This window comes from Populus euphratica, unplaced genomic scaffold (genome assembly GCF_000495115.2).
Source record: "Populus euphratica unplaced genomic scaffold, PopEup_1.0 scaffold46.1, whole genome shotgun sequence".
In the NCBI taxonomy this organism is placed as follows: Eukaryota; Viridiplantae; Streptophyta; class Magnoliopsida; order Malpighiales; family Salicaceae; genus Populus; species Populus euphratica.
The window spans coordinates 485,427-507,727 of record NW_011499852.1 but is presented as its reverse complement, the minus strand read 5'-3'; the positions used below and the strand labels follow the sequence as shown (position 1 = coordinate 507,727).

General features: G+C 29.2%; 1 protein-coding gene across 1 annotated transcript; it reads left to right on the top strand.

Moving 5' to 3' along the window:
* Positions 1-13,852: 13,852 nt before the first annotated feature.
* Positions 13,853-18,102, top strand: LOC105121731 (Pectin lyase-like superfamily protein). Its single transcript, XM_011020500.1, has 5 exons — positions 13,853-14,214; positions 14,483-14,946; positions 15,685-16,127; positions 17,163-17,371; positions 17,797-18,102. The coding sequence occupies exons 1-5, from the start codon at positions 14,084-14,086 to the stop codon at positions 18,008-18,010; spliced, it is 1,461 nt and encodes a 486-aa protein (XP_011018802.1). The 5' UTR covers positions 13,853-14,083; the 3' UTR covers positions 18,011-18,102.
* Positions 18,103-22,301: the final 4,199 nt, after the last annotated feature.

The window sequence follows — 22,301 nt, the reverse complement described above, 5'->3', positions numbered from 1 at the left end:
GATCTTCTTTATATTTGCTATAAACCAAAATATCATTAAAAAACACTAAAATAAGCTTTATAAGATAGGGTTTCAATGCTTTATCCATCAAGGCTTGAAAAGTTAAAGAGACATTAGTCAACCCAAAAAGCATTACTACAAATTCATAATGTCCTTTATGTGTCCTAAAAATTATTTTAGACATGTCTTCATCCTTCATACAAATGTGATGGTAACTTGAACATAGATCAAGCTTAAAAAAATAAGTAGACCTATATAACTAATCTAGAAGTTCCTCCATAACTAGAATTAGGGATTTATCCTTGATGGTCTCTTTATTGAAAGCATAGTAGTTTATACACATCATCTAAGAACCATTTGTCTTTCGTATAAGTAGGACAAGTGAAGAAAAATGAATTTAAATAGTTTATATTGCTCTAGACTCGTGTAAATCTTTTATTATGCCACTCATTAATTTTTGACATTTCTTAAGCCTCTAATCATATCTTTTATTAGAGCTCTTTCTAGTTTTTGTTTGTTGTTTGCGACTGCCGAAGTTGTGAAGGAATTTTGCCTTCCCTTTGCTTCAACCTGCCCCTGTGTTCCCCTGAGTTTGCCTTCCCTTTGCTTCAACCTGCCCCTGTCTTCCCCTGATTTTTTGTTTGGTTTCCTCCTCTATATATTTGCTTCTTTTTTTTTTTGTTATGTTTTATGCCTTGTTTTTCTCCTCTCCTTTTTTACTGGTTCTGTCTTTTTTTTTCTCCAGTTCTGGGTGTCCTTTTTCTCTCAGTTTTCCCTAGTTTTTCTTCCCCTGTTTTTGTTTCGTTTGCTTCCCCCCTGTTTCGTTACTTGCCTCTCACGTTTTGTCTCTAGTTCTCAGCCCCTGTTCCTTTTGGTTTCGGTATCTATTTCGTCCTCCTATGGTTTTTTTCCTTTGAGATTGTGTTTGGGAAGAAAGCTTTTGATTTGTACTTTTCAATTGGGGTTCTATTTCTTCCCCCTTCCTTTTTGTATGGGTTTTTCCTCCTTTATAGAGACCCAGCAGCCTGCCTTTAACCAGTCCTATCTTTGCAGGACTGTTATCTTCTAGAACGAGATCAAGGGTAAAAGACGTCGTCCACGATTGGATCTGTTGCAGATATTCAGGTCTTCAGTTGAATTGGGATGAAGAAAATCACACAGCTGTTTCACCAGCAATGACAATGTTTCAGCCAAAAGATACATTTTTATTTTGACCCCTGCTTCTTTGGAAATTTAGCAATTAGACCTCTAAGCAATTAAAAATTTCTTTTAATTTTTGCTTTTTTGGATTAATTTCAGTTAAATCCCTAAATTATAACACTGTTTACAAAACAATCCTTAATTCTTGGATTGTTCAGTTTGATTCTTAATTAATTCTTTTAATTTTTTCCTTTTGAATTAATTTCAATTAAACTTCTAAATTATAACGCTGTTTACAAAACAATCCTTAATTTTTGGATTGTTTAATTTGACTCTTAATTAAATCTTTAACTTTTAATTCTTTTAAAATTGATCAATTAACTCTCAGATTTTATAATTATATCCCAAAACTTCATATTTTGTATTGTCTTGACTCATTATCAACTATATTTAATTTTTATATTTATTTAAAAATTGAGTTATGAAAGATAATAATATTCTTTATTAAAACTTGATAAAATACCATCTTTCTTATATGAGAAACTCTCGTGTTAACAAAAGCCATAAAAGGCAATAATTCATTTATCATTAAGGCAAAACCATACAGGCATAGCTATAAAGGAAACGTTTTTCATTCAAATATAGCCATAAAAATAATATTTAGACAATAAGTATTTTCTTCTCTCCATTTTATTAGTTAAAGTCTTCCAAATATGATTGTTTAAAAAACTTAAGGGTTAAATAATAATACATATTAAAAAAAAAGCATTCATTTAGACCTCGCCTAAACGATTAAAATCTTTCTATTCATTTAGGCCAATCCAAACAATTGAAATTTCAGCTTGACACCTACCTTAATCTGTTTAATCCTATCCTGGCACACCTTTCTATGTATTTTTCAAGCTTCCATGAGCCATGTACATAATTTATTCTCCGCATTCATAATTTTTTCTATGCAAAACCAGCATTAATTTTTAACGCTAATGGCATTCCTCATCATCAACATTTATAATTATACTGTGCAAGAAATGACAATCATGGCATAGCATGACATAACAACTAATGAAGCCATCGTGGTTAGTTAATGGCAGCACACTAATTTTTCCATCAATAACATGTCTCCTTCTTTATAAAAAAAAGTTCAAGATTTTGATGTATAAATACACTCAATCACCAGGTAAGATCGAGACCCATCATTAGCCACACATAATTATAAATAGGCATGGAAATCCAATCATATTAGACCATGCCACGCCAGTTTTAGCCACACAAAAGTCAAAACATCCACAACCAGAGCTAATTTAGGCTATGCAATTTCAAGCTAACATATGTATAGGGTTACACCTAGACAAGCACTGTCTATATCTTTATTATAATTATTTTTATTATTATTTCATTCTCCTATATTTATTAACTGAAGCACAATAGAATTACCCATTCTTTAGAGGATTTGTTTTTTTATACGAGTATTTAGCCACCTGGCCAAGTCCATGAGTCGAAAGCCAACTCCTCACTCTATCACCATAAACCTAGGATGCAGTCATGAAATTAAAGTTTAATTTATGTCTAAAGTTTTATCAAATCTTCATCAAATACAATCTTATATTATATATTAGAACTTCATATAATAATTAAAACAAAAAATTTAAGTTGAAATGATTTTTTATATAATAGCAAGATATTTTCAATTAAATAGCGAGGATTAAATTAATTTTTAACATGAAACAGTAATGGATCTCCGTAAATTTAGGTTGATTATTTAATTACACATGGGAGCAAGTTATACTAAATATTGAGTTTGACCAACAACTTCGAGAAGCTGCTTTGAACAACAGATTACTTTAGTTAGTTAATGTGCCTTTAGGCGAGGGTCGAGGCTAGGAATTTGCGCAATCGAAGCAAGCACATTTTGAAAATGAGGAAAAAGCTTCCCCTCCGCAATCCAAGCAAATCGAAATTCACCATCTGCTCCAACATTGTTGATTAGTTTTTATCCCCCGAGGGGCATGCGTATCCTCTTTTAACTGCACCCTATTTCTTCTCCACAAAAGTAAGGATCGGATGGTGGTCCTCCCTGGCTCTGGTTAAAAGTAATTTCAAATTATATTAATTAATTAACTAAGTATAGTTAAAAATATATATTGTAAAACGTTCTTTCTGCCTCAACCAAACTACTTTTAGATGTCACTAATAAGTCATTGGACTTGTGCTTAATGTGAGCTGGATATTTTTTTACTCTAAAAAAAATTATAAACTCTGGATATTTTTTTACTCTAAAAAAAATTTTAAACATAGGTTTTTTCAATATTTTTATATAAAAAAATTTAAAATTTAAATATAAAAAATTATACATATATATAATCAAATAAATCAAGAAATGTGTGTAATAATAAATGAAAAAATTATTAGAGATAAATAAAAATAATCAAGAAACATATATAAGTAATGATATTTATCCTCACAATACAGGCTTTTAACATGGTTATGTTAATGATTTTGTTTATCAAAATAAAGTTTTTATTTAATTAAATAATAATAAAATAAACACAAATTAAATTTGATTGAATAAAAAATAATATTATATAAAGTTACATATATTATAAATATTATCAAAAAAATAAATATTTTCTATTCAGCGTAAAAAGAAAGCATTATAGATAAATTAGAATGATGATTTCCAAATGGAAAATGCATATAAAATAATTAAAAAATAACTGATATTTAAAAACTTATAGATAAAAAAGAAAATGATTATTAATTTAAATCTACAACAAAAAATTATTTTGAAAAAAGACATAAAAAGGTATAATTAAAAAAAATGAAAAAACAAATGTCATGCACTGTTGGGTTTGGTAAATTTAGTTAGGTTCACGTGCTTGTATTCTTTTTCTTTTGTTAATAAATAAAATAATAACATGTTGTCTGTTATAGAAATTTCTTTTTTCAAAAAAAAAAAAAGGTTAAATGATGTATTGTCTGATTGTGCCCAGATGTAAGGGTCCTACACTTCAACTTATGTAGAGAAAATAATAATGAACCAACCATCATTGTCTGTCCCGTTGCTGGAGGGTTAAATGTCTGGTTTATTTTAGTGTTTTAAAAGTATTTAAAAAAAATTAAATTTTTTTATTTAAAATTAATATTTTTTAATATTTTTAAATCATTTTAATATTTTAATATTAAAAATATTTTTTTAAAAATAAAAAATATTATTTTAATATATTTTTAAATAAAAAACAAAATTAATGACATTCACATTCTTAAACTCTTCAAAACACTCACATTCTTAAACCCTTCAAAAAGGCTTTTAAATAGCTTTTCAGTACTTTGATTTGATGATAGCATTCCCTCAGGCCAATGCAACTTACAATTGCATCTTGCTATGAGTCATTTAAACTGGAAGAGCTGATTTTGGCTTTTTTCAAACTAGAAAGTATTTAAAAAAAATCAACTTATTTTTTATTTTAAATATTATACAAATCTTATTAAATTAATTTATAGTCTTAAAAATTTTAAAAAACTACCTAGAAACCTGATATTATCTAAAAATTAAAAATCTTTCTGGAATTAAATCTATTTTTTAAACACTTTTAATGTTAAATAAAATTTAAGTTGAACTCCCCTCATTATATAAAATAAAAATTAATTATTTTGATGGTGGAATTAATATTAATATTATTATGTTTTATTTTTGGAATTAAGTAATTTTTTCTTTTATTTTTTAAATCAAGAACAAAAAATAATCAAAATTAATTTTTTCTAAAACTTCAAAAAAAAAAAGAAGGAAAGGTAAACATTCCGAAAAAAGTTTCTAACTAAAACACCTTATACTTCCTTACGTGTTTCATTTTAATTCCCTGTCATTCAATTTTGTTATTTGTTAATAATTTTAGCTAAATTAGCGTACAATGCCCATAAAAAACAAGATTAAAAAAAGAAAGAGATATATAAAGAACTCCTTGACACAGTTAATCCACATTGTCCATAAAATTTAGTTATTGTTTAGGAATGTGATACAAACTATATTTTTTAAAAAAATAAATTTTTTATTAAAAGTTAATTTTTTATATATTTTGAATTATTTTGATATGCTGATTTTAAAAATAATTTTTAAAAAATAAAAATAATATTATTTTAATATATTTCAACACATAAATTTTTTTTAAAAAATAACTATAATTATACTACCAAATAATTTCTTAGTTATAGTACGTGTGGGCAACAATATTTTCCCTAAGGTTTTTAGAGTCTTTGTAATGTACTAACTGCCAATAGGCTGGTTGGTTGTAATTTGAGGTCAAAATATGTTACTAAATTTTATTTTATTTTTGAAGATATGTTTCTATATATGCACTAGAAATTCTTCAAAATATGTAATGACATGAAAAAATTAATTAATATATCTACATCTAATTAATTATGTTTGCAAGAATATGTATAAATATGAAAAACACAATTAATATTTCTCGGGTATTTGACTGTATATTAATCAACGCAAAATATTAAAGCTCATATATCTTCTAATTATAACATGATTAATGCCCTGCAAAGCTTCTTTTTTTTCTATAATCGAAAAGGGGATATATATATATATATATATATATGGATCAGCTTCAATTTTATTTTATTAATTATTTAGTACTACTATTTTATTTACGTTTATCACGCTCGCTGCCTTGTATTTTTTATTTTATTTTTTAATCTTCTCATCAAATTACATTTACAGGGCGTTTTACATGGCACCATGCATGTCTGAGTTGCTCTATGATGTCATAACCTGGTTCGAGCAAGAACGATCCCGCGAGTAGTCTATTTTATTTTATTTTCCCTTGATTTGATTTATGATCACGGGCAGAGGGAAAATAAAATAAAAAGGACTACGTCCAGGATAGTGCTAGCTCATACGAGGAGCAATCAACTTAATTATCACCCTGGTTACTTGAGATCTCAATACCAACTTATACCATTTACAGTCACCACTGATAAAAAGAAAAGGAACATATATTATACTTGAAGCAGAAGTATAACTGCACCTTCTATTTATACATAAAAAGAAATCCTACAAAATAACAACATAAATGTGAACCGCAGCACTTGCAGCCTTCTCTCCAAATCCCTTACGTAGGGACCCAAGTGTAGATCCTGAGAGTAGGACTTCCGACTGAGAGGCTGTTTATTTTTGCAGTTAAAACTGTATTTCGTGATTTTTTAAATATGACTGGAACCGTGACTTGAAAAATAACCGATACACCGGAGAGCAGAGCCATGACTTCAATTGAGTATGCTTGCTTCCATTTGTGAACGCGGACTCAGACTTTCAGCTGCAGTTAAGAATCGAAACAGAGGAAAAGGATAGCTGACATTACAATAATAGCTAAAGTCCAGTGATGTTGTCCCATTCTGGATAAGTTTCGAGGAGAGAGAGATGGCATCTCCAGCAAAGAAATCTTGACTTTTGCGGTATTTATAATCATATATCCTCCATAATATACATGCATTTTGGTTGAAATTCAGGAGAGAGGTGGATTGACGACCTGTTACGGGCATGTAAAATTTGACAAAAGGCTAATGAAAAAGACCCTACCACCATGCATGATTTATGTCAGAGGTGGGATCCACGAGGTGACAGGAGTCAAAAAGCAGCCCTTCAGTAGGCCTCATGTGCAGTGCTTTGGGTGGAGAAAGTCTCGATACCTAAGGGACCCTATATAACCCACTGTTGATCAAATTTTCTAGGAATTATATTAATGCCTTTTTAATCATAACGAGGGGCTGCTTAGCATCAATATTATAACAAAAGGGAGAAGAAGTAGAAGAAATGCAAAGCAACGATACGATTTTTTTTATATATTTTTTTAAGGGCATACAATAAAATATTTGACTAAAAGGAACAGTCATTTGAACAGTAGATTAACACAAATTCTTCTCTCTTTTTTAAAATTTTTAATTGGATCCTATTTTTATCAAGTTAGTAACTGATTTTTTTATGATTTATTATAAAAATAACACAATAAACAAATATAGTACCGAAGTGTAAAACGACAAATCATAAAATTAGCATGACAAAATTCTTTTTAATCCGTATATTTTTATTTTTTTAGTACAGTCCCTTTATTTTTTAAAAAGTTTCATTTTAGTTCAAAACTTTATTTTTCAATCCACCATTTCAAAAAGAAGAGAGGAAGCTGATAGATTATAGTGATACAGAGAAAAAGTTATCAACTTGTAATAATTTGACAAAAAAAAAATAACAAATTTTAGTATCAACATATTCTATTTAATAAGAAAGTTTAATAATACTGATTTTTTCTATAAATAAGCTTGGAAACATACATCAAATTATGTTTAGGTTTATTTTTTTAAAAAAGCTTGGAAACATACATCAAATTATGTTTAGTTTTTTTTTTTTTAAGAAAGTTTTGTGATTAGTAAGCTATTTATGAATGTATTAGCTTGCAATAATTCATCAAACAAATAACAGAACTGAGTATCAACATATTTCATTCAATAAAAAAGTTCAACAATAATAATTTTTTTTACAAACAAGCTTGGAAATATAGATAGAATTACATTTAGATTTTATTTTATTTTATATAGTTTTGTGATTGGTAAGTTGTTTGTGAATGTTTTAAAAGTGTTTTTTTGAGTAAAAATATATTTATAATGAATTTTTAGACCAAACCCCCCTCTTATGAATTTCTAATTATAATAATCATGATAAAATTCTAAGTTTATTATCGATGCATGGTTTTTCTTTTTAAAATAACCTAAACATAAGACCTTTTCAAAGTCAAGACACGCATGGGTTTAAGTTTCTCGTCATGTGTAAGCCTGATAAGCTAAGCTTAAAAGAATCCAACCTTTTGTATTTTTATTTATTTATTTTAGATATTTAGTCAAACACTTCTTTTGTTTTTTTATGTATTTTTATGTTTACATTATTATTTATTTAAATTTTGATTAAAACTCTCCCTCCTATTTTTATATTGTTAATCATTCAATTAAACAAAAAATAAATTTCAAAATACAAAGTTATTAAACCAGTGAAGATTATAATTTAGATCATGAATTAGATAGGTTAACTTAAAATCTTCTCATTCTAATTTTTTTATAAAAAAACATTGGATCGTGTTGTTTTATTATTATTTTTTTAAAAAGCAAATCAGGTTTTGCACTAGTTAACTGACTTAGTTGGACCATGCTTAAGATCTAGATCCTTAAAGAGCACCATCATGTTAATATTTATAAAAAAAATAAAAAAATAGTAGTGTTTATAATTTTTTTTAGTCAAACATAATTTTTATAAGGTTTAATGGTTGTGATTGGACTTATTAAATTAACTATATCATATCAATTCAACTCTCAATTTATTTAAATGATACAATTTAAGTTGGTCAATAACTAGCAATATAATAATATTGATATCTATTAATGCATATCAATTTTGTTAAATATATACATTTTAGAAAACACATTGATAATAGTTGCAGTTTGATTTTCATGCCAATAAAAGTAATTTTGATCCAATTCGTGATGAGGTGGTGGCTAGGTAACCAGTAAAAAGAAAGTGTAATAAGAATTATTTTTTAAAATATTTTTATTTAAAAATATATTAAAATAATATATTATTTTTTTAAAAAATATTTTAAATATTAGTATGTCAAAAAGATAAAAAAATAATTTTAAATAAAAAATTTTAATTTTTTTAAAAACACAATTAATTTCAAGCAACACTGAGCGCCATTTTATGTAATTTACTTGGGCAGAAATACCTGAAAATTTATAAATTTTAATGGGGAATCTGGATGCATGGAAGAATGCTCCAAGTCCAAGTCGCGACTCCTGGTTCCCAAGTCCTGTTTCAGTCCAGAAAAGTGATTTTCATTCACGAGTCCGAAACGACGGAAGTGCCAAAGTCCACAACAACTTTTCTCCTTCTTTGATGAGGAATTTTTACTTTTTTTGTTTTCACTGAAAAATTGGGACGATTATTCCGCCAATCATAATCTCCTAGTATATATATTCTTTTCTTTTTCTCCTTTAGAAAAATACATGCCAGCCAAAGCAACCTGGAGCTTTATCCAGTAGATGGATGCTCTACACGCAACTGTAGTAAAGATAGAGAAGGACGTTCTGCTTTTCTCTTCATCATTTTGGGGGGAATCTACATGTTCACTCGCTAATATAGTCCTTTATGTTATCAAAGACGTGCAATTTACCCCTCTGCATACTTTGATTGACAGATGAAATCCCAGCAGCGCAAATCCACAAAGCATCTGACCTCCAATTCCAATAATATATATTATCCTTCAGTTTATTTTCATATAATTCACATAATTGAGCTCTTGATAACCTCATCAATCGAAGTGTCTTGATGGGAAACTAGAGGTATGTGAACTATATACATGCATAAGCGATGCCGGGGCTTTCATTTTATTTATAGAAAGTAATTCGAAGGGATGTAATAATCATGCTAGTTCAAGGGTGACATTGTTAAAATTAGAATTTAGAGCGCTAAATTAAGATATCATATATAAGTAAGGGGTACATATCTAGTTTGTCATTTTTTTAATCCAAAGTAATGTTCCATGTTCTGCTTTGCACGCCGTTGAGGAAAAGAATATACACCTCCAGTGCTTTTGAACAAGATTTCAAAGACTGGAATCACAAAGTTTTTATTCCTAGGTAACTGGTGATGCCAGCAGCAGGGCACCGTCTATAATAATTATTTTTTAAAATATTTTTTTGTTTAAACATATATTTTTTATTTTTGTTAAAAATTATTTTTAATTTTAGAATAACAAAAGCATTTAAAAACATAAAAAAACAATAATTTTAAAAGGATAAAAAAATATTTCTAAATTTTCATTAACAACGTTTGGAACATGATTTCTAACGAGGCCAAAATTACTCCACTAACATCCTATCTGCTTAGTGCTACTTACTTACAAAAAGAAGAATAAAGTGCCTACAACAGGGATGGAGTGCCACGTATATTCCAGTTTTTCAATAGATTTTGTAAGATTATTTTAAATATTTTTTATTTAAAAGTATATTAAAATAATATTTTTTTTATTTTTTAAAAACCATTTTTAAATTTAGTACAAGAATTTGAAGTGCAAGGAAGTTCTTCGGTGAAAACTGGATGCTGTAAGAACAGAGCGCAGCGCAAGACATTAATTCAGAAATTGAGGGGCCCGAAAAGGGAAAGGGAAACAGGACATGAAGACAGCAGTTGCTAGTTGCTACTTTGCTAATGGCAGATGTTCTTGCATTGCTTTACCAATCCCCATGTTCTTGTCCATAAAAAGAAGATGGGCTCTCCATTGGTCCCCGCATCAACCGGAAAGAATCTTCATTCTCTCCCAATGGCTCCCTCAATTAATGTAATCACCTTTTGAATCTAACGTTAAAAAAAAACAAAGCTTGTAATTAAGTTGGATTGCGACTATTAAACATAAAAACAAAGGGAAAGATAAGTTGGGCAATCATTAACATAAAATAAATAGTTAATTTGGATTTTTTTATTAAAAAATATTTAGAATAGTTTATATATATTTCGAATATTTTTACAAACTTTAAATTTAATAATTATATAAGTACATGAAAAAACTCAAACTTTTATAATTATTAAGGAGAAAACTTAATTTTTAATTAATTAAATTACCTTTTAAGGTCGGACCAATTTCTTTTAAGGATCCCAGTAATGTGTACCAGTTTTGGTTAAACCGGAAAAGGATAATTACCACTTAATTAGAAATTTAGATCCCAGGCAGTACTTGGTGTGCAAAACGGAGGCTAAAAAAATCAACGTGTTTGGAAAGGATTGCTTATAAAAAAAAAAAACTATATCTCAATGAAATAAAGATATTTAGTCTATGAAAGAATAAAAAGAATATAATTTGTACATTACACGCACAGAGACCACTCTTCGAAGGTACTATCTTCCAAGAGAACATTAATGGAATGGCATAATTGAGATTTGGGTTTGCTAAATCTTGTGTTCCCCATGGATGGACTGCTCACACGTACACCCTTCTTGGCAGAGGTCAATGGGGTCCCTCCTCAACATGGCTGGGCTCTTCATCCTCTCGTAAATGATCCGCTTACGTGTCTTCCCCCACACGATTTAACCTGACCGTGCATCCTAACAGATTTGGGTAAACGTAGTTGTTGTTGTTTTTGAATAGTTTTTTATATTAAAATATATATTAATAATATTTTTTTATTTTTTAAAATTATTTTTGATATTAATATATTAAAATAATTTAAAAATATATTAATTTAAAATTAATAAAAAAATAAATTTCAATTTTTTTAAAATACATAAACAAATATGAAGTGGTGACGCATTTACCTTGTTGGTATATATTCCCCTTTCTGAAAGGGATAAATAAATATTTGAGTGGAAGTTATTTGTGGACTGCTCACACGTACACCCTTCTTGGCCGAGTGAATGGGGGTCCCTCCTTAACATGGCTGGCCTCTTCCTCCTCTCGTAGATGATCCGCTTACGTGTCTTCCCCCACACAATTTAACCTGACCGTGCATCCTAACTTATTTGTAAATGTAAATGTAAATAATATATTAAAATAATATTATTTTATATTTAAAAAATTATTTGTAATATTATTATATTAACATAATTTATAAAATAAAAAATATTAAATTTAAATAAAATTTATTTAAAAAATAAAATATAAAAACAAACAAACTCTAAACTAAGTATATTCCTACTAGAGATGTGAATACATGCTGTCTCTATAACATAAAAAAATTTATGTTATTTTTTTAACTTAACTATGCACTACTAACGACTAAAAATATATTAATTTAAAATTAATAAAAAAAATTAAATTTTTTCAAAAATATTTTTAAAATACATAAACAAATAAACAAACATGAAGTGGTCAGGCATTTACCTTGTTGGTATATGTTCCCCTTTCTGAAAGGGATAAATAAATATTTGAGTAGAAGTTATTTGTTAAAATGTTTTTATTTAAAAATATATTTAAAAAATATTATTTTATATTTAAAAATTTATTTGTAATATTATTAAATTAAAATAATTTAGAAAATAAAATTTATTAATTTTAAATAAAATTTATTTTAAAAAATAAAATATAAAAACAATATTCCTACTAGAAATGTGAATACATGTTCTCTCCATAACATAAAAAATTTTTTTGTTATTTTTTTAACTTAACTATGAACTACTAACAATTAAAGGCTATTATCTCATAAAATTGATATCTAAGATAGGTTTCATGATATTTTTTCCATTTCTAACATTATTTTCATGCAAGTTGGTGTCGCTCGTAACTACATAAATGTTCATAAGCTATCAGGTAAAGAGTTTCAATCCCTTAGATCTCGTTCTCTTCTTTTTCAACCTCTAATCATAATCATGTATTATATTTTTTCTGCAAATACATAAAACACAGCCTCCAAGGCTTTTTCCTTCAACATCAATGCTAACCCAAGCACAGAAACATAACATTCAAGGCTTTATTACTCTTATTCTAGTGTTAACCTAGGCATGAAAGAGACTCATAAATCCTAGTTAATCAGTCTTAATCTCCCACCCCATTCACTAGTTCACAGATATATTTTTAGACAAAATTCACTTTTTTTATTCCTGTGTATTGTTTTGTTTTAAAAAATAAATTTTTATTGGAAGTATGGTTTGTTAGCTAAAAAATAATAAAAAAAAATATTTAAAAAAACCCTACTGATTTGAAATAAAGAGGAAAACATATCCCTTTAATCAAAATTCCCTTTTTGTATTCATGTGTTTTTTTTTTAAAACAAAAAATCATGAATAAGTTTTATAATCAAAATTCCCTTTTTGTATTCATGTGATGTTTTTTTTTTTTTAACAAAAAATCATGAATAAGTTTTCTGTCGATCTTCACCTCACGTTGTATGTCTGCAACATTTTCCTATAACTGGAGGTGTTTTAACCCAAAAATATTATATTCACCTCCTAACTTCATTTTCTACCCACAAGACATATTTTAATATCAAGAAAAACTTAAAATCAATTTAAATGAATATAATTTATTATGCCCTGATTTATGTTTATGAGCATAGGAAAAGATGAGTGCATAAATATTAAAATTATAGTTATTGGCGGCTGAAATCAAGCTCTCTCTCTCTCTCTTTTTAACCCAAAGACTTTCTCTATTCTTTCGCAATGACTAGGACTAAAGCTTTATAAATAAATATAAAATTTAAAAAGAACAAGGAGTAAATTATCAAAAGATGAAACTTCAGGGATCAAATGGAACTTTTTGTGTCTTTTGAATAGTGTAAGTGGAAAAGACTTTTTTTTTAATATTAAATTTGATTTTAGTTTTATAATTTTTTGAACGATAATCTAAAATTATATCTCACAAAATTAATTTTTAATACCAAATCATATATAAATCAAAATAGATTCTGACTTCCAAAATAATTCCAACATAACCTGGAAGGATGAAACTGAAAACACACTTCTCTTCTCGTAACTAGAGATTTCTGTGGATAAAAACTATCTAATTAAGGAATCATTATACGCCAAATTAAGTTCATATGGATAAAAACTTGATCAGTGTAGAGGAATAGGTATTAGTGTATGATTATTTTGTTATAAATTGTTAGGGGGTGCCTGTTCTCCTTTCCTTTTTACCCCTGTCAAATGAAATCCCTAAAGGGTCAGTTTCCATGATTATAAATCAAACACTTATGGGGATAAAGAAGACAAAAGAGTGAGAGGAAGATATAAAGTGATTATCTTCTCCACTCATACACAATAATTACATTTAAGAGTAACAATTCTACCTAGGTCACAGTATTCAAAATCCCAAAAGAATGCTGCAACTTGGAAAGCTGTAGCGCTGCTTCTTTAGAACGACGCTCCAGTGAAAGCACCCATTTCTCCAGCCTCAACTTGAGCAACACAATGCTTTCAACAAGCTGCATTGTCCTAACTCTGATTCTTAGCTCATTTTCTCCACTTGGGTCGGCAATGCTTAACCGCACCCTCCTCACCCCACACCCCAACCCTGAAGAAGTTGTTCAAGAAGTTCAGAGGTACAATGCCGAGTCTAACTTAGCCCTGTCGTTTTAATTTGTTCTTGGTTCTTATATATATGTATGTTGGCTGACTGAGTTGTCTGCATTTCTTTGTGTTTTACTCTATTCATGTTTTCCAGCTGCAAAATTTCTTTGGTATGAATTATTTTGGGTCTTGCAGGCTCAAGATTAAACGGGATCCTTGCTCCATGTTCATTTTTTTCACTGGGTTACCGTGTCGTTAAGGTCATTCTAGTTTTAAAAATTGAACTTTCATTGAATGCAGAAGAGTAAATGCTTCCGTATCAAGAAGGCAAACCCTACAAGTACTATCTCAAGAAGATCAATCCACATGCCTAACAGGTAACCCCATAGATGATTGCTGGAAGTGTGACCCAGACTGGCCCAACAATCGCCAGAGGCTGGCAGATTGCGCTATTGGGTTCGGGCAATACGCAATGGGTGGCAAGAACGGTGAATATTATATAGTGACTGACAACTCGGATGATGATGCTGTCAATCCAAGGCCAGGCACTCTCAGATATGCTGTGATACAACCTCAGCCCCTTTGGATTGTGTTTCCCACTAACATGCTCATTAAATTGTCCCAAGAACTCATTTTTAATAGCTATAAAACCCTTGATGGGCGTGGGGCTAATGTTCACATTACGGGTGGTGGCTGCATTACTCTGCAGTATATAAGCAATGTTATTATTCACAACATACACATTCACCATTGTGTTCAGTCAGGTAAAGTTTTGTCTCCATTTGCTCCTTTATTTTCTTCTTTTTTCCTTTCTGAGTGGCGCAATATATCCAGGATTTACCATAATCCAAGATGCTAAAGAACTTTTTGGCTGAACTTAGGATCCGTTTAGAATCCTATCTTTTCATTTTTAACCACTTCCTTTTGTTGTGGGTGGGTCCTAGTAATCCCAAATTTCTTCAGGTAATGGGGGAAAACTGAAAATGTTTTTTTTTGGTTTTGTTGATCCTGGAGCGTGGCTAGCTGTTTTATTTCTGAGTTAAAAATCACTTCTAAAAAAATTTAATTTTTTTTATTTTTAAATTAATATATTTTTAAATCATTTTAATATATTAATATTAAAAATAATTTTTTAAAAATAAAAATATCATAATTATTTAAAAAACAACCGCATCCCAGAAGAAGGCGCAAAGCGCCATTCCACCGCTGGGCCGGTGCCTTGGGTGCAAAAATGTTTTTTTTTTTGTTTTGTTGATCCTGGAGCGTGGCTAGCTGTTTTGTTTCTGAGTTAAAAATCACTTCTAAAAAAATTTAATTTTTTTTATTTTTAAATTAATATATTTTTAAATCATTTTAATATATTAATATTAAAAATAATTTTTTAAAAATAAAAATATCATAATTATTTAAAAAACAACCGCATCCCATAAGAATTTGCAGTAAACACTCTCTTAAGAACTGGGAGAAATGGTGACAAACTCTCTGTCCTGGTCGCAACGCAGGTAATACCAATGTACGTTCAAGCCCGACCCACTTTGGGTACCGGACCAAGTCGGATGGTGATGGCATTTCCATCTTCGGCTCCAAAGACATATGGATTGATCACTGCTCACTTTCTCATTGTAAGGACGGTCTGATTGATGCTGTGATGGGGTCCACAGGGATCACAATATCAAACAACTTTTTCTCCCATCACAATGAGGTTATGCTGCTAGGTCACAGTGATGATTACTCGCCTGACTCTGGGATGCAGGTGACCATAGCCTTCAACCACTTTGGCGAGAAGTTGGTGCAGAGAATGCCCAGATGTAGAAGAGGGTATATTCATGTGGTGAATAATGATTTTACACAGTGGGAAATGTACGCTATTGGTGGTAGTGGTAACCCTACCATTAACAGCCAAGGGAATCGTTACACAGCTCCTTCCAATCGCAATGCTAAAGAGGTAAAATAAAACTACTGCTGATTCACACTTTTGTTCTTACTTTATTGTAATGGTGTTACTATTTTGAATCTTGATGGGCCTATGCCCTAATGGCCAATCACCAGATTTGAAGTCCTTTTCAAGGTGGGGTTATCATTGCTGAATTTATAAACATGAAAACCCTAGTATATAATATATATTTTCTGCTGGGAGTTCTTCCTTTGAAGATTTTACCCTTGCCATAAAATCCGGCCACTAGAAAAACAAAAAATGGTACTGGTTCGCATCTTTAATAGAATCCCAAATCCACTTTTATACCTAAATATTCCAATCTCTAAGCAATTTCTATTCTTGCTTTTGTCTTTAACAAGTTCTCTTTTTGAAATATGTCCCTGCGTTTGTAGGTAGGCACGAGGACAGATAATAATTGAGACAATTTTTCAAAACAAGATTTGACCCTTATGTCGCCATTTTCGATGAATACAGAAAATTCGGTGCAAAATCCTAATTATTAGAATAACGCAAAGCACACAGCAGGAGCAAATGAGTTGAGTAATAATACCAAGACTGTGTTTGGTGTGTTTTTGGGATTTACTTTTTATTTATATCGTGTGTCAAACTTTTGTTGTTTTAATTAAATATATATTTTTTAAATTTATTTTTTTAAAAATTATATATATATATATACATACACATTCACATACAAATTCGTAGAACTACGATAAAAAAAAAGAGGCTTAGATATATATATATATATATATACATACACATGCACATACAAATTCGTATAACTACGATAAAAAAAGAGAGGCTTAATCTTAAACTAGTTGGGTTCAGTTAGAATAATCTTTTTGTATCATTTCGAGCGATTAAAAGGTTTAAATCATATTTTTTAAAATTAATTTTTTTATTTAAAATTAATTTTTTATATTTTCAAATGATAATATTTAATATATTTACAAGGAAAAACACTTTTTACCTAACCACTGCTATTCTTCCTAAGGACTTCTAAATATACTTAAGTGAGCATGAAAGGGAGGGTGTGGTTTTGTGCAGGTGACAAAGCGGGTGGACACGGCGGAAGATGATTGGAGAGGTTGGAATTGGAGATCGGAGGGAGACATATTGGTTAATGGAGCATTTTTTGTGGCCTCAGGCGCGGAACTAGAGGTGAAGTATGAGAAGGCCTACAGTGTGGAGCCCAAGTCTGCTGTTCTCATTGACCTCATCACTATGCACTCTGGCGTCCTCGGTGTTGGTGGCAGGTATACAGTAACATTTCTTTTCTTTTCTCTCTCCCCGTCCCTTACTTTCTTCTTCTCTTTTACCTTTAATTCTATCCCCTTTTCTCTCACTAAATTTCTAGGAACACTCACAACCCTACTTTTTATTTCTGATGCCAAACAAATCCTGGGATTTATTTCCAATGCCATATTGGGCTTGATTTTCTGCCATATACCTGGTTCTTAAGTTGGGATTTCGGCTGCTAAAAGGAGCCATGACTATTTCAGAACTTGACACCAAAAGAATAGTTACTAGGCAAAAAATAATACTGAACCTCAGGTTTTGTTTCACTTTGATGCTGTGGGCTGCAAGAAACAGTGAAGATTAAGTAATCAGTTGCTAGTTAATGTTAGAAGAATTTGTTACGACTTACGATAGACATGACCGAGTGAAATGGAATGAGCAGGAACAACAATTTGGGAATGTGGAGCACAGGGTCAAATGGCGGCAAAGAGGGATTAGGATCCGGCGAGGGCGATGACTATTTGGATGACTACTCCGGTAGCAGTATTTCGTTGCCACCTCCCTCTCCATATGCTCTTCTTCCTATTTTGACTGCACTGATCTACTTGTTATCTTTCCAGCACATTATAGCAGCAGCACTGACATCCATGTTGTAGCAGGAAAACTAAGTTGTAATTTTTCCTTGGCGGTGTTTGTCATCGTCGTTAAACTGAACTTTTAAATGATTTTGAATTTTTTTAGTTTTAAATTATTGTTTTTTTATTTTCTAATTATTTTAATGTTCTAATTTTATAAATAAATTTCAAAAAATAAAATAAAAAATTAATATATTTTCAAACTCACTTAATCTACTGTATTTTCAAACAGCACAAAATTTCACCATTTTAATTTAACATCTGCAATTATGTTGAGAGCCTATTTTCATCAATTCTTGCAATAATTATCCCATCTGAATCTTACGGTTTTAATTTTGTACCCCCTAAAAAAAAAAACAGAAGAAGCATGTGACATCCACGTAAATGCTATTGAGGCATGATTTTAATTTAATATCTAATTTATGTTTTTTATATTATTTTTTAATATAAAAATTAACAATAATTCAAAATTTGAATTATATTAAATACTATTTTTTTTAAATATTAAGATAATAAGATACTAGATGACATTATTAATAGGAAAAAAAACAATTTAAAAACAATAAAAATTCAAATGTTAAATGTTAAAATTAAAATGAAAAGAATTAAAAAAATATAAAAATTTACCTCCTGACTTAGATTATGTGACTGTGACTTGAATCGTGAGATCTAGATATAAAATATTTATGTAGAAAGTAAATTGAAAAATATATTAAAGTTTAATTTTTAAACCAATCCAATATCAAAAGGTAAAATTAAAAAAAAAAAATTCAATTAAAATACTTAGTTAACTCGGGTTAGATTAACAACCTCATGACTGAATTTATGAAATCATAATGACCTCATGACTGAATTTATGAAATCATAATGACCTCATGACTGAATTTATGAAATCATAATGACCACGTATAACAAAAAATAAATTATATAAATTATAAAATTCAATGCTCAAATATCTCAATGTTAAAAAATAAAATAAAAAATTAATTTTTAAAAATAATTGAAGTTAATTTATGATAACTTTTCAAATTTAGGACTGATTTAATATATTTTCAAACTCACTTAATCTACTGTATTTTCAAACAGCACAAAATTTCACCATTTTAATTTAACATCTGCAATTATGTTGAGAGCCTATTTTCATCAATTCTTGCAATAATTATCCCATCTGAATCTTACGGTTTTAATTTTGTACCCCCTAAAAAAAAAAACAGAAGAAGCATGTGACATCCACGTAAATGCTATTGAGGCATGATTTTAATTTAATATCTAATTTATGTTTTTTATATTATTTTTTAATATAAAAATTAACAATAATTCAAAATTTGAATTATATTAAATACTATTTTTTTTAAATATTAAGATAATAAGATACTAGATGACATTATTAATAGGAAAAAAAACAATTTAAAAACAATAAAAATTCAAATGTTAAATATTAAAATTAAAATGAAAAGAATTAAAAAAATATAAAAATTTACCTCCTGACTTAGATTGTGTAACTGTGACCTGAATCGTGAGATCTAGATATTTATATAAAAAGCAAATTGAAATATTTATGTAGAAAGCAAATTGAAAAATATATTAAAGTTTAATTTTTAAACCAATCCAATATCAAAAGATGAAATTAAAAAAAAAAATTCAATTAAAATACTTAGTTAACTCGGGTTAGATTAACAACCTCATGACTGAATTTATGAAATCATAATGACCACGTATAACAAAAAATAAATTATATAAATTATAAAATTCAATGCTCAAATATCTCAATGTTAAAAAATAAAATAAAAAATTAATTTTTAAAAATTTTCAAATTTAGGACTGGGATGATTGAAAACTAAGTCAATTCTTAATCCTTTAAAGAAAAGAAACTTGAATATTTATTATTTATTAATAACTTCAATTGTTTTGTATCAATAAAAATTCATTTCATATTGTCAAAGCCAAAACAAACGATTAAGCACAATTCTAAATAAATATAACTTCAAATAAAAAAATTGAATAAAAAAAAAATAAAAATATTATGGATTACTAATAGGTGTGGGTCAACATTCTTCCTCGTATCCTTTATGGTTTTTCTTAATCCTAATCTTAATAGACAAAAAATTAACTCATTAAATAAGTCCATATATATCTAGTTATTTTATTCTCAATGTCTTTGTGTAATAGACTGGCCATATAATGACAATAAGCATGCGGATTGCATCAAGAAAAAGACCTCCTACTGGGAATTTGTAATGCCACGCACAACCTAATTAAACCCTAAAGATATTGCAATGAAAAGAGCATTACAGTGTTTCTCAATGTGAAGCAAGCTTGAGAACAAAAGGAGTTCTTATGCACAGAGAAAAGACAATTTACTAAAAAAATTAATATTATTTACATGTATTAAGCAAAGAGAATTTTGACAAATGAGTATTCCTTGCTTAAAAAGCAAAGAGAATGAAGCAACTTGGGGAAGAGGCAAACCAGAAAGGCAGAAAATATACATGAGGTCCCAGTTATTTAATATAATCCAAATATAACTCAGGGAGATTCTTGTCTCCACCAGAAAAGGGAAACTCTCAGACTGGAGAACTTGTTTGTGAGGTGGGATATTGTACTCAATATTCTCCAAATTGAATCAGAAAAAATTAATATCTAAATCTAGTTCTAAGATATTATAATGACATTGATGCAACTTGATAGAGACTACATATTTGTTTATGGTGGCTTTTTATTAGATTTATATTTGTGTGCTCCTAGAAAAATGATAAATACAAATAAAAATATTAATAGAAATTTTCCATCCATATATTATTACCATCTTTACCAACAGAATTTTATGTTTATGCATTCATTAATGATCACCAACAAAAAAATTCTCTTGTTATATACTAATGAATAAATAAAAAAAATCAATTATATTACATATGGTTTTCTTATCAATAATATGTTTAATTCAATAATAAAGATATCGATAGAATAAAACAATTATTATTTTTACGTGTTTTTTTTATTTGTAAATTTATTGATATATTTATTATTAATGAACTCACCAATAAATTATAAATTATCAACCATTGAGATAAAAAGAAGAAGATAATGTATTTCAACAATAAATTATAAATTATCAACAATTATAAATTATCAATGAACTCAGGATAATCTATTATTGAGTAAATCATTAGAGATAAGAAGAAGACGTATTTCATGGTAGGTTTTCTAGGTAAATTCAGCCTTCTCAGAGATTAGAAAAGGGAAAGAAGGGGTGATCTTTCCCTTAAAGCAAAGTGACATCAACTAAAGTTTGTTCAGTTCACCTAAGCTTCTTTCTCTCATTATCTAGTTGAATAAATTAAATAGATAATATTATCTTTTTCCATTTTTATCACACTTGACCACCTCTTGGCTCATGAACATTATGACGAGCATATTACATTGCTGGCTTTTCTACATGAATAAAAAACTGCTTCAAGCCATCAATTATAACTGCGAACTGTTCTGCCTTCAAATTGTCTCTCCTCTACAGCATAACAAAATATATCTGATGCTGGTAAGAGTAAATAGCAACTGCTAGATCATTTTATAAAATAACAGTGGAACACTAGTTAATAGAGATGGTTTTAACTGGTTGATTCAAGCTTCTATGCATTGATGAACCGAGTTCACATGTTCTTCAAAAAAACTTAGCTGGACGCCCTAGACTTTGATTATGTATCGGAAAATAGAGAGGCAGCAATCTATACTACAAAAATTATGTTTAGGTTACTGGAAACTTTCGGAAAACGTTCTCCGAGGAATCAGTAACTAGTGCGCAAAGTGCTCTGGAGCATGATCGTCCATTCGATACTAAACGGTACAATTTATCAACTCCTGTTCCGCTTCTATTTTCTTATGGGATTTCGGTTCTTCACTGTCTTTGTCCCTCTGAGGAACAGGCAACGGCTTTGGCTTGCTTGAAGGTTGAAACCTTGTTCGTGTCATAGACATAACCTTGCACCCTTGAAACTTTTGCTCCTTGCACACTTCAAAACTTATTTACTTGCTGCATTTTCTATTCTGCAGTTCATTAGTATTTTGCGGAACGATTATCCCCACAGTATTTTCTCACCAACTACACCATTTCGTGCTTAAAAGAAGGTTTACGCATGTAAACTGATGAGGCTGGAAAACATCATCGCTAGAAAGATTGGAGACGTTTTTCATGGGCTGATAAAACTAGACCTAGAGAATATGTTGGGCCTAGCAACACCTGCAAGAAAAACACTCTAATCTTAAATGAATATAGTGTTCCTTGAACTTTGTTTAAATTTTGTGTTAGACTTGTGAT

Coding starts and splice junctions, on each gene's coding strand:
- LOC105121731 (XM_011020500.1), top strand. CDS start 14,084: ATGCTTTCAACAAGCTGCATTGTCCTAACTCTGATTCTTAGCTCATTT. Junction 14,215..14,482: donor GTTGTTCAAGAAGTTCAGAG/GTACAATGCCGA, acceptor CATTGAATGCAG/AAGAGTAAATGCTTCCGTAT. Junction 16,128..17,162: donor CCAATCGCAATGCTAAAGAG/GTAAAATAAAAC, acceptor GGTTTTGTGCAG/GTGACAAAGCGGGTGGACAC.